The following is a 15,959-nucleotide window of genomic DNA, read 5'->3' as shown; positions in this document are numbered from 1 at the left end:
TTTTTTTTTTGTCTTTTTGAGACAGGGTCTCACTGTGCAGCTCAGGCCAGCTGTGAGCTCACTTTGTAGCCCCAGGCTGGTCTTGCACTTGAAATGATCCTCCTGCCTCAGCCTCTTGAGTGCTGGAATTACAGGCATGCGCCACCACACTCGGCTAAAATACTTTAACCATATTTATTGCAATAAATAATGAGTTAATTTGGTTGTAAATGTATCACTATGAGTTTATTACTGAGTGATTTGGATTTTTAAAGTTATCTTAAATAAATTGTAAAAAATTTCAGTTAGCAAATCTTTGATTTGTTCTTGGATCAGTTGGTAATTTATATTCATTATTAAAAAGTATCTCTTTTCTGAGAATCGCCATTTTTGGCAGTCTGGTTCCTGCTGTCACAGGAAAAGATTTATTATTTTGTAAATTGAAAAATCAGTTTCACTCTTAATTTTTTAAGTAGTATTATACTGTATCAACTGCATAAATAAGGTTCCTCTTTTACTAGGAAGATAAGTGCAATTTTACATTTATATTTCTTTGCCATTTACTCTCTTACTGAAAGACCATCTAGTTTATCAGTGACAGGATAGTGTAGTGGTTAGGAGCCTGGTGAAATAAGTTTAATTTCCTACTTCTGTTTATCTTGTGATGTATTTCTTTCCCTCAGTTCTGGGGATTGAACCCAAGGCCTTGTGCATACTAGGCAAGCATTCTACCACTAAGCTATACTAATACTCCCAGCCCTTGTCTGTGAATAAAATTTAAACTTTCATTTAATATAATTTTTAAAAGTACTTTGCTGTGTTACTGAAAGAATTCTATGATACAATATACACACATCGTTTAGCATGGGAAGCTAGGTGTGGTGGCGCATACCTGTAATCCTAGCACTCGGGAGGCTGAGGCAGGATGATCATTGTGAGTTTGAGACCAGCCTGGGCTACAAAGTGAGCTCAAGGCCAGCCTGAACTGTATAGTGAGACCCTGTCTCAAAAAAGAATGAGACTGTTTAGCATGGGATCTGGCTCTTGGTAAACATTCAGAAAGTAAAAATGGTAGCCACTATTATTATAAAACATGAATAAACATACAGGCAAGTTTTATTATGAAACTTAGCTTGAAAAATAGGTAGTTCTGCAGAATCTCTTGATATGCATTAAACATCATTTCTGTCTCTTGCTAAATAGTCTTATGAGTTAAGTAGCCTTAGAGATGGTAGACTGTCCTAGACTAAGGTCAAGTTCTATACTGAATATGGCCATCTGGTTTGTGGGCTGTCTGGTTCCTTCTGGTTATTTGTGATGAGAAAACTGTTCTGACTATCCCATTCATTACTTGTAAAGTGTTTTGTTGTCGCTAAAATATCTAATTTTTATCTAAGTTTCTTCTGTTGGTATTTTATTATTGTCTGAAAGAACTCGTTTTTCCCACATCCCAACTTTGAAAACAGTTTAATACTTATTGTGTCCTCATTGTCATGTTCAGATATTTCTATGAATGGCCATGATAGTACCTTTTTCTTTTTTAGGACAGTATTTAATCCTACATGCTAGGATCTAAATGTTTTTTCATTTTCTTAACAGAATTCAGCCCAAACTCCTCCATATGCCTTGGGGAAATCATTGAGGCCCTCAGCTGAAATGATTGAGACTACAAATGACTCAGGAAAAACAGAGCTTTTCTGTTCAATTAATTGCTTATCTGCTTACAGAGTTAAAACTCTCATTTCTTCAGGTAATATTTAAATTTGATAAATTTACAGATTTAGTAACTGTTGAAGACTATAACTGCTTTTCTTTCATATTGTTACAAACTAAATTTATCTGTATGGTTAAATAAAGACTCAAGATTGATTTATTTTTAAAGAACTGATTTTTTAGTGCAAATAGTTGTGGTATGTATTTTAGAGTTTTATATATGAGAAGAAAAATAATTGTAAGTCCCAGGTTCGTTTTTTTATAAGTGGGAGTTAATTGAGGTTGTTGTAGTGAGATTTAGAGCCAATTGGTTAAGTTTGTTGATTTTGTGTGTGTGTGTGTTTATTATAATTGGCCTTCCATATCTGTGGATACTACTTTCATGGATTCAGCCAGGCAGATCAAAAATATTCAGGGCAAAAAGTTGCATCTGTACTGAACATGTAGAGTTTTTCTTGTTGTTATTCTCTAAATGATACAGCAACTAGTTACATAGTGTTTACAGTTTATTAGTTATCATAAGTAGTGTAGAGATGATTTAAAGTATACAAGTGGAAGCCGGGCATGGTGGCACATGCCTGTAATCCCAGCACTGGAGGCTGAGGCAGGAGGGTCATTTTGAGGCTACAAAGTGAGCTCAAGGCCAGCCTGAATTGCATAGCAAGACCCTATCTCAAAAAAAGTATACATGTGGATGTTTGGGAAGATATATGTAGATTATGTGCAAATATTGTGCCCTTTTATGTATATAGTGAGGGTCTGCAGATTTTGTTGTTCTTGGGGAGTCCTAGAGCTAATGCCCTGAGGATATTAAAGGATGACTGTACTGAGTATTATTTATTTTTGCTTCTAGAATTTTGGATCATTTGTTCACTTGAGTAAGGTATTCTTTTTTTTATTTTTTGTCATCAAGGTGTCCAGGTTTCCTGTCATAGTTGTAAAACCTCATCAGTCCCTCAGTATCACCTAGCTATGTCAAATGGAACTATATACAGCTTTTGCAGCTCCAGTTGTGTGGTGGCTTTCCAGGTATGACTGAAGATAGTATTTCATGTGTGCAGTTCTCTTGGGCGAAATGTTGACTGCTGAAGGTCCATACTAGAAAATTTTAAATTTAAACTCTGCAGCATAAGCACCATCCTGGTGAGCACAAGGTCCTAAATTTGAGTCCCAGTACCAAAAAAAAACCCCCCAAAACCCTAAACTTAAAAAAAAAAATTCTATTCCACTAGTATGCCAGAGGTCATTTCTACAAAATGTTTCAGTTCAGATGTTGGCCTTCCGTACTTGTGGTCCTTGCATAAGGCGCCCTTCTCTTCCACTGTCCCCCTTGGCTCCTTCCCTGTCAATTGGGTGTGGGTTGAGTAGGTATGCGGTGGTGGGGCTCCCGTGTCACTTCCTCATTCTGGGCCAGGTACCTAACGGCCCATGGTGTGGAATTGGAAGCATCCCCTCATCCCATTTTCTCACCCCAGTCTGCACAAAAAAATAGAACTTAGTGAGCCTATGGACAGGAGGATGTTTGTTGTGGGATCCCTGGCTCCAGGAGAGACTGCTGGTGGCCTCTGTGTTGTAATAGCCATGGGGAGTTTGTTAGTTCTGGGCTTGCAGGAAGAGGGTACCTTGGAGCAGAAAGGCATGCTGAATTTATTAGAGGCCTATCTTGCAGAGCTTTAAAAAGCGTGGATTCCAGTCCTCTATCTTTTACTGTTGCATTTCTCCAGACTTCTATATTGGAAGTATGTCACTGAAACTCATTCTGTGAGAAGTAAGAGATAAAGGAAGTTTGAGGCAGAATTAATTTATTAAATAAAGAAATAAAAACCAGTAAGTTACATTGTTTCTCAGTTGCTAAAATCTTTGCTTTATTTATGTCCTTTCAGAATGTATTTAGCAAGCCAAAAGGAGCAAACCTTTCGGCAGCACCCCAGGATCAGGGTCAAGCGATTGTGAGCACGCCCTCCAGGCCAGTGGTGTCTGTGGGAGGAGGTGGCACCTCTTCCTCCAGTGCTGTCAGTGGCGCTGCCTCAGCTGGCTTCAAGACTCTTGCTGAACAATCCCAGCAGGTTGCTTTAGCCCATGCACTTGTGAAGCTGAAGTGTCAGCACTGTAACCAAATGTTTGCCTCAAAACCAGAGCTGCTTTTCTATAAGGTAAAGTGCAGTGATGAGAGGACTGCATCCAGTAGGTGCACTTCTGTCTCTGTCTTTAATACTCAGTTTGCTTTGAAATGTAAAGGAAAAAGGGTTTTTATTCCCCCATTTAATTTTGTACCTTTTTAATATATTGGGTTTCTCATACAAAACAAACCATGTGATATTTAAGCTCATGTATCTGATTTACTTCACTTAACATTATGGTCTCAAGGTATATCCATTTTCCTACAAATGACTCATGTTTATCCTTTATGGCAGAGTAGGACCCTATTGTGTATAAATACTACGTTTTCTTTATCCATTCATCTGTTGATGGAAATATATAGGCCACTTTCAAGATTCAGCTGTTGTAAATTGTGCTGCTAATGTGGGTACACATGTATCTCTGTAATACAGTGTCTTACCTGTTTTGGGAAGATTCCTAGAGATTCAGGAATAGCTGGGTCAAATGGAATTCTAGTTTTTATTTTTTGAGGAATCACAAAGGTTTCTTAAAGATAAACAGCTGTTTAGCTGGATCTCAATGACTGTCATTTCTCTGCAGGGTAAAATGTTTCTATTCTGTTGCAAGACTTGCGCTGATGAATACAAAAAGAAAAATAGAGTTATGGCGATGTGTGACTACTGTAAACTGCAGAAAATTATAAAGGAGACTGTGCGATTCTCAGGGGTTGATAAGCCATTCTGTAGTGAAGGTAAAGAAAAAGGTTTGGTTTTATCCGTATAGCATATTATTATATTATATAATATAAAATAACTCATGATGACTTGGGGAAATAATACATGACTAATGCTGAAATAATTTTTCTCTCATGAGATCTAGTTTGAGCATTTGTATGTTGGGTTTATACTTCAGTTTAAAGCCTGTCCTTTTCCTGGGCATGGTGATGTATATCTGTAATTCCAGCTTCTTGGGGAGCTGAAGCAGGAGGATTCCAAGATTGAGCATCTCAGTGAGACTCTGTCTTAAAATAGAAATAAAAAGGGCTAGATATATAGCTTAGTGTGAAGGCTCTGGGTTCAGTCCCCAGTAACCCTCCCAAAATCTTTTTATTTATTTTTGTCAGTGCAAAGGATTGAACCAAAGTCTTACACATGCTAGGCAAGCACTCTACCATTGACCTATGACAACTCTAGCCCTCAAGTCTGTCTTTTTAAATGTTGTAGTAATCTTAGTAAAGAAGAGTTATTGACGTATAGATAGAATTAAATCAATGATACTGGTATAAAAATCTTCTATGTTTAGGTATGGCATCAGGGATCTTTTTATTCTTGTACCTATTTATAAGGCGAGGACTTATGCAGTTGCTGCTCCTTGGCTTAAGCAATTTCTATATCTGTGATGTTTGTGACACAGATGGTCTAATATTTAGATTAGGGGCCAAGGATATAGCTCAGTGGTACAGTGCCTAGCTGGCATGCACAAGGTCCTGAGTTTGATTCCCAGCACCCCCCCCCCAGAAAAATTCAGAGTATGTTTAAAAGGTGATACGAATTTGTTCTTTGAATATAAAAACTATTCTTTAGAGACAAGTACTTGCGTCATATATTTAGAAATTAGTTTATACCTACATTTGTTTAAAGTTTTTGTCTAAGACCATAGAAAATCAGTTTATCTTCTTGAAGTTAATGCAGATTTGATATTTCTTCATTTCATCCCTTTTTGTGCTCAGTTTGCAAATTCCTCTCTGCTCGAGACTTTGGAGAACGATGGGGAAACTACTGTAAGATGTGCAGTTATTGTTCACAGACATCCCCAAATTTGGTAGAAAATCGATTGGAGGGCAAGTTAGAAGAATTTTGTTGTGAAGAGTGCATGTCCAAATTTACAGTTCTTTTTTATCAGGTAAATGTGATATACTGATTTGTTTTATGAAGTTAGTACAAATTATTTTCTGTATGTTCAAATTATTTGAAGAAAAATGTAGTGTTTAGAGCTGGGTAAAGTAAAATACAGGCTACTATTGCAAAATTTGACTGTAAAGATAAAATCTTTAGAGAAAAAGAGTTAATGATTTCTGGAGGTTATGTGTCTTTATTAAATTTGTGTGTCTTTATAGGGTACAGTACAGCAATTCAATAAATGTATACAGTGTGTGTTATCACATCAGGTTAATAAACATTTCTATCTCTTCACTTATCAGTCTTCATATGTTAGGAACTTCATGGTCTTCTCTACCTTGTTTTTGCTTATAAAACATGTTGACCTTGTTTGAAACTTTGAATTCTTTTAGGTTAGAACTTTATATAATGTTGCCTTAGGAGGCTCTCTCATTCAGATTATGCTGAGAAATTTGAAGTCAGACCTTATTCTCACTTAATAGGTTAAAGGACAATGGCTGACAGCTTTACCCACTTAATTCTAAAAAAAATTACCTTTCTTAAAGGCCAACAATGATAGCCACTATTAATTGTCAGTAATACATGTCTGATATTCCATGACTATTGTTTCATTTAATGCTCATCACAGTCCCAACGAGTAGGTGCATTATTGCCAGTGTATAAAAAGGAGAAGGAGTGAAGTCCAGAGAAGTTAAGTGCCCTTGAGGAAGCTGGTGGGTGACAACTAGATAGCACTTACAGCCTATTAGTCAAATACCTCTTTGCCTCACTCCCAAAATATAATTGTCTTGGGGAGGAAGGTTATACCTTTTTTGTCAATAGATGAGCAGGACCAATCACAGGGCTTCAGACAAAAAATGTCTAATTAGATATTTGTTGAATTAATCAAAGTCTTTATGGTTTCACAGCCGCATATTCTTTCTATTGTAGTATGCTTCTTCTTAATCTTTTAAAAATAGAACCTGTCTTTAGTCCTTCCTCAGTAATTTAAAAAGCAGAAAAGCATCTTTCATAATAATTCTCTCAATTTGGGGCATAGATCTATATACAATAAACGAACATTTATTTTTAACTACGGTATTTTAAGGTAGGAACCTTACATTTTATAGTCCTAACTGACTCATTATATAGTATCCTGTTTTCATGGTGTCTCTGATTTATGATGAAAGTAATCCATTTATTATTTTATAATTTTAAGCCTTTCTTGTCATGACTTCTTTCTCAGATGGCCAAGTGTGATGGTTGTAAACGTCAGGGTAAGCTGAGTGAGTCCATAAAATGGCGAGGCAATATCAAACATTTCTGTAACCTATTTTGTGTCTTGAAGTTTTGTCATCAACAAAGTATGAATGAACTTTCACAAAATAAAGGTAAAGTTAAACTTGACTAATGGGATCTTTGTGCTAGTGCTGGGATATACTATCAGTATACACAGTTGAAAACAATACAGTAAAATTTCACTGGATTCAAAGAGTTTCCTTGGTTTCCTGAGTTTCCTTAAATTTCCTTTTAAGAATCCTCACAGAAAAAGTTTGATTTGACTGCTTTTTATTGAATTTATACATACAGATAATATAGTTCAATACTAAAGGATGCATACTATTCAACTAATAAACTAGGAATATAAATAGAAAATCAGGGCAAACAGAGGGGGAAGATATAAGTATGCTAATATAGTTCTGTGACTGGTGTAAGATTTGATCTGTAGCTTTTCACCAAAGAAAAGAGAACAACACATTAATTATCTCAGAAAAAAATAGACCAGTTCTTCATGGGTAGTAAAGTTTTTCCTGGCTAAGCATAAAATAATCTTGCAAGTAGGACAGCTAATGTGGTCAAAATATTCAGAAGAATAGAGAGATGTTTGGCGTAAAGCAGTTCTACATATCACTTTCTGAGTATTAGATTAAAAAAACAGTTGATGTTATGTTCTCTCATCAAGGTCTGAAGTGCTTACTGCCTGATTGACAGAATCCATTTGTTTGTAGGCTCTTTGCCTGCCTTTACAGTCTTAGTAATCATTACCTTAATCATATATGCCTCTTGCTGAACTTTTCTGTTATCATGTATCTCCTGGGGCCATTCTGGTTTGTGGTAGAATGTGGTTTAAGAATATCAATATTGTATGAATGGACAGTTCCTTCATCATCTTATAAAAATTATCATGTGAAATTTTTATTCAAAGCAAGTGTAAGGGTAGAAGTTTTTTTTTTTTTGTGTGTGTGTGTGTGTGTGTGTGTTTGAGACAGGTTCTTGCTATGTTCAGGCTGGCCTTGAGCTCCCTTTTGTAGCCCAGGCTGGCTTTGAACTCACAATGATCCTCCTGCCTCAGCCTCTGCAGTGCTGGGATTATAGGCGTGTGCTACCATGCCCGGTTTAGAAGTCTTAATATTCACTATAGAATAGCCCATTTAATCCTGAAGTGGATACCTTGTGTTTGTCTGTTATATGTCATTTGAAGCTTCTGATTTTATAGTCAAGCTTTTTTAAGCCCCAATGAACACTAATTTGATTAGAATCTCCCAAGCCAACATTATACAGTTAGTTTTGTATTGCTTTTTGAAAACAGTTGTTAAACAGTGTTTTTTGTGTAAGCCTTTTGTTTATTCTTACATTTTTGTTTCTTTTAATCAGTAAATATTTCTAAGGCACAAGCTGCTGTGATGGCACTTCCTTGTACAAGAACAAATATCACCCCAGTCATAACCAGTGTTGTATCATTGGCAAAAATGCCTGCTGCCCAGCCTACAGGAAACACTAGGACTGTTTTAAAAGGTAAGATGTGATGTAAAGGGACCTGGCTAGAAGGGAGGGATGAGCATTGCCTAGTTTAAGTGGCTCTTACTGGTAATACCTTTTTTACATTATATGAAGAACGGCATCCCTCTGTCTCTAGGGGGAATGGTTAAGCAAGCAAAGTGGTGTAGGTGGGAAAAGAAGTGGTATGTTTTACTTTTTTTTTAAGAATGCAGATAATTTTACTACACTCGCTTGTTTATACCAGGTAATCTAATATAGTTAGATTGGTCTGTGACATGGTTATTTTTACCTTTACCAGGTACCACATGTAATATTAATGTAAAATTTCTTTGGACCATACTTTGAGAAATTTTGGTTCAGACTATAGCCCACTTTAGAGGAAATTAACTTCTTTCTTAGTTATGTATATTCTGGGAATAATAATGTATATTTAACTTAAAACAGGTGCAGCTACTAAAGAGGCAGCAAAAATCATTGGAAATGTAAGTTTTACTGTTAACGTTTTTTTTCTGTATAAACCTGCTTGGGTTTATTTTCATTTATATATCTGGGTACTTTCCTATTTGCAGCTTTTTATAAAAGATGGAGTAGTATTTGCATTAATTTCTTGTTTTGAATCTTACAGTTTGACTTTATATGATTAATAAGAATATATTCTGGATTTTATTGTTCCTTTGTGTTCAGGTTTCTTAATTTTTTTTTTGTTTGTTTTTGTTTTTGTTTTTTTCTGGTACCGGGAATCGAACTCATGACCTTGCACTTGCCAGGCAGGCGCTGTGCCGCTGAGCTAAATCCCCAGCCCCTAATTAATTTCTTTAAATGCTTACTAATTCAGTCTGGTTGCTTATTTTTCTCTTTTACTATGTTCAGCATTTTATTTTTATACTAGAAAATTTTTTGAAAATTTAATATCATTGTAATTTTGAATTATGTGAGGCTGAAAATAGTACAGAGTGTTATATTTCAAATTTGAAATATTATGGAATGTCCCAAAATTAAAGAAATTATTTTTTAAGAAGTATATTATTTCAAATCTGGAAGGCTGAAAGGATTACAAATTCATGCCATTGTTGCCCTGTAGTGGAGGAATATAATTACCATCATCTTTTATTATATCCCATGATACTGTACCAGATCTTAGGTATTTTGGGTGACTGTTATGGTAAATGTTAACATTTGCTCTTGATATAATTAAAAATCTTTCCTTATGTCACATGACAGTGTCATTCAAATGTTCATTATGTGGTGGTACTAAAATGTGTGCTAAATGTGTGCCCCCAAATTCAGTAACTTTAGATAGAAGTTAGATATGAAAATCTATGAAGATAGCCAAACCACTGTGATGATGCCTCATATTATTAATGTAGGAACACATACCCTACCCAGTATTAGAAACACCAAAAGCGGCACCAGAGCACCAAAAGCACTTATAGCAAGTAGTCCCCATAGTTTACAAAGTTTATAGCGCCCATAGCTTATAGCCAGGCAAGGATAATGGAATAAGTGGGGGGAAAGCCTGGTAGTACAGGCATGAAGCATTTTTGATGATTTGAAATGTGACATTGAGATAAAAGGTTTATGTTAAGTCATAGCTGCCTTTCCAATTTTAAAGCCCATTGAGGTTTTGATAATATAAAAATGAGAAGGCAAGCTGTATCTGCTGACTCTAAAGCTATCAAAATCTTAAAGAGGCTTTAACTTGAATGACAATATAGCATCTGTTAATAAGCAGTTTGTATAAAATATATTTTTATGTAAAGTATTTTTGTATATAAGGTAGACTTGTACAATAAAAGGCATTGTTGAAAATTTGTTTAGGCTAGAATTAGAAATACAAAGGTAGCAGGTTGAAGGCCACAGCAGTTAGCCTAGGCCTTTAGCTTAACTAACAGTAAAGACACTGGCATAGATTTTTGACCATTTTTTAGTAGCATTTACTGTTTTTGAAGATCATCCAAATATATTCTTTGGTGACAAGGCAAAAGGTGGAAAATGTGTCTGCATGTATGTCTATATGTGTTTTCATGAGAAACTACATTGAAGATATCAATATGTAATACAATAAGCATTGTTAATTCCCTACCACTCTGTTTGTAACTCTGTAATGTCTGTACTGATCCTATGCTATTTTGTAAAATGTTGTCGGTCTGTTAGTATTTTCCTCCTTTAATTTCTAAAATAAAAAAAAAAAAAAAGAAATCCTCAGTGGAAAAATGAGAGGAAAAACTCAAACCACATCAGACTGACTTTTTTTTTTTAGAGCAGAATATATTTATTGGGGGAAAGAAAGCTTCTCTCCGAGAGAGGGACAGAAGGGGGCCCAAGTGGGTTGCCCAGGAACCTGTCTTTTCTAGGGATTTCTATAGAGCAAATCTACAAGGTGAGGTGGGTCTAAGGTGGAAACATGAGTACTCGCTAGGTGGGCATGAGGTGGGACAAAACTACGGTCAGCCAATAAGATTACAAGTATAATTGTTCAGGTAAAATGATTAAATCAGGATCAAATGGGGAAACGAGTCATGTAGCAAGTGGGCGTGAATACAGAACAGGGGCTTTTCCTGTAAGGGGTTGGGTTAGTTACTCTTTCTGGCTTTTTCAAGGTGATTGCTACCAATTTAGAATACGCATTTGTTTTATGTTTTGTCTTGAGGTCTGGCTCACAGGGGGAGTGCCTATGTCTCCTGCGGTTGCGGGGTATCTTGTCTTCCATACTGGCTCCTTTGAGGGTCTAGCCCTGACTGACTGCCTATAATATTTCTATCTGACTCAGCAGCCTACAACATTACCCCCTCTGAAGAAGTAACCAGAAATGCTGTGAGGGAATAATGTGTGATGACCACTGTGGTTTCTTCAGGCTGAAGGGGGTTGTAGTTGTTGATTGGCAGTCAGAGATACTCTCCAGAGGGTCTATCTAAAGGCCCTCTGTAGATAACAGGCATTTTCATGTTGGGTAGGCCTGTAGCTTTAAGTCTCCATCCAATGATCCCAGTGGAAGACCTCCAAATGATATAGGGGAAAGAAACTCCCAACCTGAAAAATACCTGGGATGAGTTCATGTTCTCTAAAATTGAAGAATGAATTTTAGGAACAACAGAGGTTAAGAGCAGAATACATTTATTGGGGGAAAGAAAGCTTCTGTCTGAGTGAGGGACAGAAAGGGGCCTGAGTGTGTTGCCCCCACTTTTTAACAAAAGTCTTGTAGGGAACTAAACAGGCTTTCACTATAATGTGGAAATATAGCTTGTCTTAATTTAGTATCTCTTAACTCTCTATTATTTATGTTGGAAGATGATAATTTCTAATTATTTTTCTATAATTATCTTTAGGCTATATAAGTTAATGAAATGTCATTAAATTAACTTGTATTTGTATATTATATTGTACATTAAGTTATATTTTAAGTTATGTGATTAATAAATTACTCTTCTACTGTTAATAATGATGCTGTTAACTACCCAGTTGTACAATTAGGATATTAACCTATTCATAAATATTAATATGTATTTATAAAAATTTTATATATTATATGTTTATGTATTTGGAGAATACATTCCTCTTCTACTTCATGTGTATGGGACAGTTAGTCTTGAATTATGCTAGTTTTCAATTATTCAGGTTTTTCAGGGACATATACTTCATATTTAATGTTACTGCTTCTCTGTGTGTTTTTCCCATGTGGAGTGTTTCTATAATTCACCAGTTATTTAAACTGTGTTACCAGGTAGCTCTGACTACTACTTTTTACTTTACTCTATAAAATATATAGTAATAAGCAATATAGTGCTCTTATGATATGAAAAAAACCCTGACAGTTTTAGAATCCTTTTTTCCTCCAGGAATGTTGGTATGAATCTCCCTGTAGTTATTTAATATTCTTACATTTTAGGAAATAATAAAACATACAAAAAGTAAAAAGAAAATCTACTGAAAAAGTCGGCAGACTTTCTATAAAAACCTAAATAGTGTTTTGAACTTTGCAGACCAGGCAATCTTTGTTGCAGCTAGAGACTCTGCTACCTCTGACAGTGTAGTGCAGAGGTGAATACAGACAATATATAAATGAATGAGCATAGCTGTGTTTCAATACAACTTTTATTTTTAAAATCAGGTAGGGGGTTAACCTGGCCCACAGTCAATAGTTGGCCACCCCTGCTGTCCTGTATTTTTACCACCCAAGTTAACCCATGTTATCTTTGGCTTATTTGCTCAGTCTTCCACCCCCTTACCTTTCTTTTCTTCTTTCTTTTTTCTCTCTTCCTTTCTCCTCTCTTTCTTTCTCTCTTTTTCTTTCTTTCTTTTGTTTGTTTCTTTCTCTCTCTCTTTCTCGCGCTCTCTCTCTCTTTCCCTTCCTTCCTTTTTCTTTCCCTCTTTCTTTCCTTCTCACTATTTATAATCCCCTGTTCACATCTCCAGAAGGAAGTCCTACTGGGAGTTAGGTATGTGTCTTTTCAGATCACTTTATAATCTTTCATGTAGATAACCCATGGAAAATATTTACTGTTCTTTTGAAAATATCCGTCGATATTAATACTTGATTTAGTACATTTCTGTTGACTGATATATAGTACTGTGTTATCTGTAGGTATCATATTTAATTATCCATTGCCTATTGATGGACTAGGTTGTTTGTACTTTTTCACTATTAAAGATCTCTACCACAGTAAATATCCTTGTATATGTCTCCTTGTTCTCCCATGTAGGTATTTCTCTAATGTAAAAATGGAAGAATAGACTCACTGAGTCAAAAAACATTGGATTTTTAGATTTCAAGTTGCCCTACAGTGGCTGTTCCGTATTTTACTCCCACTAACAGCTAATGATTGTACTCATTTCTTATAGCATCACCATCATTTAATACTGTCATATTTAAACTTTTTTTTTGCTGATCTGCTTAATGGTATCTTGTTTTGTTATTTTGTGTGTCAGTGATTTACTAATAGGTTTGCTTATATTTCTGTGGGTTTTTTTAAAATTTGGATTTGTTTCTTTGCCTTTCCTTTTTACATTTTCTTCCATTTTTGTGTTGAATTATTTTTGTTCTTGATTCCGTATATACAGTAGTCTCCCTATATTCATGATTTTTATTTCTTTGGTTTCTGTTACCCACAGTTAACCATGGTCTGAACATATTAAATGGAAAATTCCAGAAATAAATAATTCATAAGTTTTAAATTGTTTGCTGTTCTGAATAGCATTATGAAATCTTGTGCCATCCTGCTCTGTCCTTAGGTGATTTTTAAGCACCATCTACGTGGTGGTGGATTCCAGATTTATTTCTCTTGTCCTGACCTTTGAGCTCCAGATTCATGTATCTAATTGCCTACTTGACATTTACACTTGGATGAGTAATAGCAGTCTCAAACATGTTTAAAACAGAATCCTTATATTCCGCATAGATTACCCTCCATTGTTCCCTATTTCTTAAGCCCCTGCTACCTCCATAGTATGAGCACCATTGTCTGTCTTCTGAATTGTTAATGATCTCCTACTTGTTTTTTCTGAAACCATTCTTGTTCTATATACAGTACTATTTTTTCCACTCTGTTATGTAAAAATATGTAGTGTCTGTGAATCAATAAAAAGACTCAAATACCTAATGGAAACATGGGCACAAATATGATTCATCAGTTTATATACCTGGACATACAAACATTTCTTTTTTTTTTTTGTCTTTTTGAGACAGGGTCTCGCTATGCAGTGCAGGCAGGCCTGAATTCACTTTGTAGCCCAGGCTGGTCTCTAACCCGCAACAATCCTCCTGCCTCAGCCTCCTGAGTGCTGCACCACCATGCCTGGCTCAAAAATATTTCTTAAATATATGAAAAGACACTCAGTTTCAACATTGGAGAAACACCATTAGCAGTATAATCATATTGGCAAAGATAAAAATGATGAATAACACTATTAAGGCATTCTTACATATTGCCATTAGGCGTAAAATGGATAAAACTGCTTTAGAGCATTTTAGTAGAACCTGTTAAAATTTAAAATGCAAATGTCATTTACCCAGTAATCCCATTTTTAGGAATTTATCCCTCAGATACATTTTACACATTTGTGAAATTAATTATGTACAAGGATATTAATTGCAGCATTGCTTATAGTGGCAGAAAATTGAAAACAATTTTTTTTCATCAGTGACCAGGGCCATGGTGAATTCACTCTTGAGCTGTTATGTTAATTAGAAAAAAATAGCCCTAATGAGGCAGAACCTGAAATGTACCCTTTTCTAATCGCATACCTGTTTACAAGGCCTGGCAAGTAGAGCTCTCTGCACATTCACAGTGGCCTTGGAGCTGTAGTTTAACTATGGTATATCCATACAGTGGAATACTGTGGAGTTGTTAAAAGAAAAACAACGTTGTGTGTACAGGCATAGAGCAATTTGAAACTTAGAGTACAAAATACAAGATACATACATGTATAGTATAAGTGTACATTGTATTCCCATATGTACTTTAAACCTCCCCCCAAAATGTGTACTTGTTCATAGGTAGAGAATATCCCTGGAAGGCCACCAATAAATCAGTAAAAGTTGTTACCTCCGAGGAGAACTCAGCAGGGGAGAAATTAAAGGGGAAAATAATTTTTTCATTATTTATTGTTTGACTCTTTTGAGTTCTGTGTTGCATTATTGCTCAAAAATATGCATAGACTTTTTAAAGATAAAGGTAAACAGGGCAAAGGGTATAATACTTCATAGAAAAGGAAACATAAGTAGTGCTTGCCCAAGAAAATACCTAACTATGCTATACTAAGATAATTTTTCCCTTACTGAGAAATAGCCCTGTTGATATGGATGTTGGATGTTGGAAAACAAACAAACATATGTTGCTTATGGCCACACAGTTTAATATAATACTATCAAAAACAATTTGGCCATACCACTAGACTTAGAATCATATACCTGTGACCCATTAATAACACAAACTTTATTCTATAAATGCACAACCACATAGAATTAATCTGTGTGTAAGGATAGTGATTGTAGCATTGTTTATAATTGCACAAGATTTGTAACATTCCAGTATTCATCAGCAAAGACTCTTCAAATTACTTCCAATACATTGAGTAATGGAATACTCTGTAAGCTGTCAGAAGCAGTGCTATACAAAGTTATGTAAATATGCCTCCAAGATAGCTTGGAGGGGCTGGGGATTTAACTTGGAGGGGCTGGAGGATTTAGCTCAGCAGCACAGTGCTTGCCTGGCAAACACAAGGTCGTGAGTTCGATTCCCGGTACCGGGGGAAAAAAAAAGGTAGTTTGCTAAGTACCAAGAGCAAGGTGCTGAACCTTCTAATATGTTATAATTGTTTACTTATATAGACCATTTCTAGAAAGATATATAAGAAATTAGAAACAGTGGTTGTACTCACAGTTGTTTAAATAACTGGCAATCATTCATGTATATGCTTTTATACCTTTCAAATTTTATACTGAGGGCTGGGGATTTAGCTCAGCGGCAAAAGCGCCTGCCTGGCAAGCGCAAGGTTGTGAGTTCGGTTCCC

At 35.7% G+C, this 15,959-nt stretch overlaps 1 protein-coding gene across 5 annotated transcripts in view; it reads left to right on the top strand.

Moving 5' to 3' along the window:
- Zmym6 (zinc finger, MYM-type 6) overlaps nt 1–15,959 on the top strand; it is a 36,789-nt gene that overhangs the window by 14,886 nt on the left and 5,944 nt on the right. For all 5 annotated transcript variants that reach the window (XM_005395131.2, XM_013519678.1, XM_013519679.1 and 2 more), the window contains 8 exons: nt 1,579–1,729; nt 2,606–2,721; nt 3,576–3,845; nt 4,393–4,543; nt 5,522–5,694; nt 6,916–7,060; nt 8,325–8,465; nt 8,895–8,932. In XM_005395131.2, the coding sequence (XP_005395188.1) occupies nt 1,579–1,729; nt 2,606–2,721; nt 3,576–3,845; nt 4,393–4,543; nt 5,522–5,694; nt 6,916–7,060; nt 8,325–8,465; nt 8,895–8,932 (1,185 nt within the window). The remainder of the gene's footprint in view (nt 1–1,578; nt 1,730–2,605; nt 2,722–3,575; nt 3,846–4,392; nt 4,544–5,521; nt 5,695–6,915; nt 7,061–8,324; nt 8,466–8,894; nt 8,933–15,959) is intronic.

This window comes from Chinchilla lanigera, unplaced genomic scaffold (genome assembly GCF_000276665.1).
Source record: "Chinchilla lanigera isolate Chin_1 unplaced genomic scaffold, ChiLan1.0 scaffold00051, whole genome shotgun sequence".
NCBI classification, from domain to species: Eukaryota; Metazoa; Chordata; class Mammalia; order Rodentia; family Chinchillidae; genus Chinchilla; species Chinchilla lanigera.
This window is presented reverse-complemented; position numbering and strand designations above follow the sequence as displayed.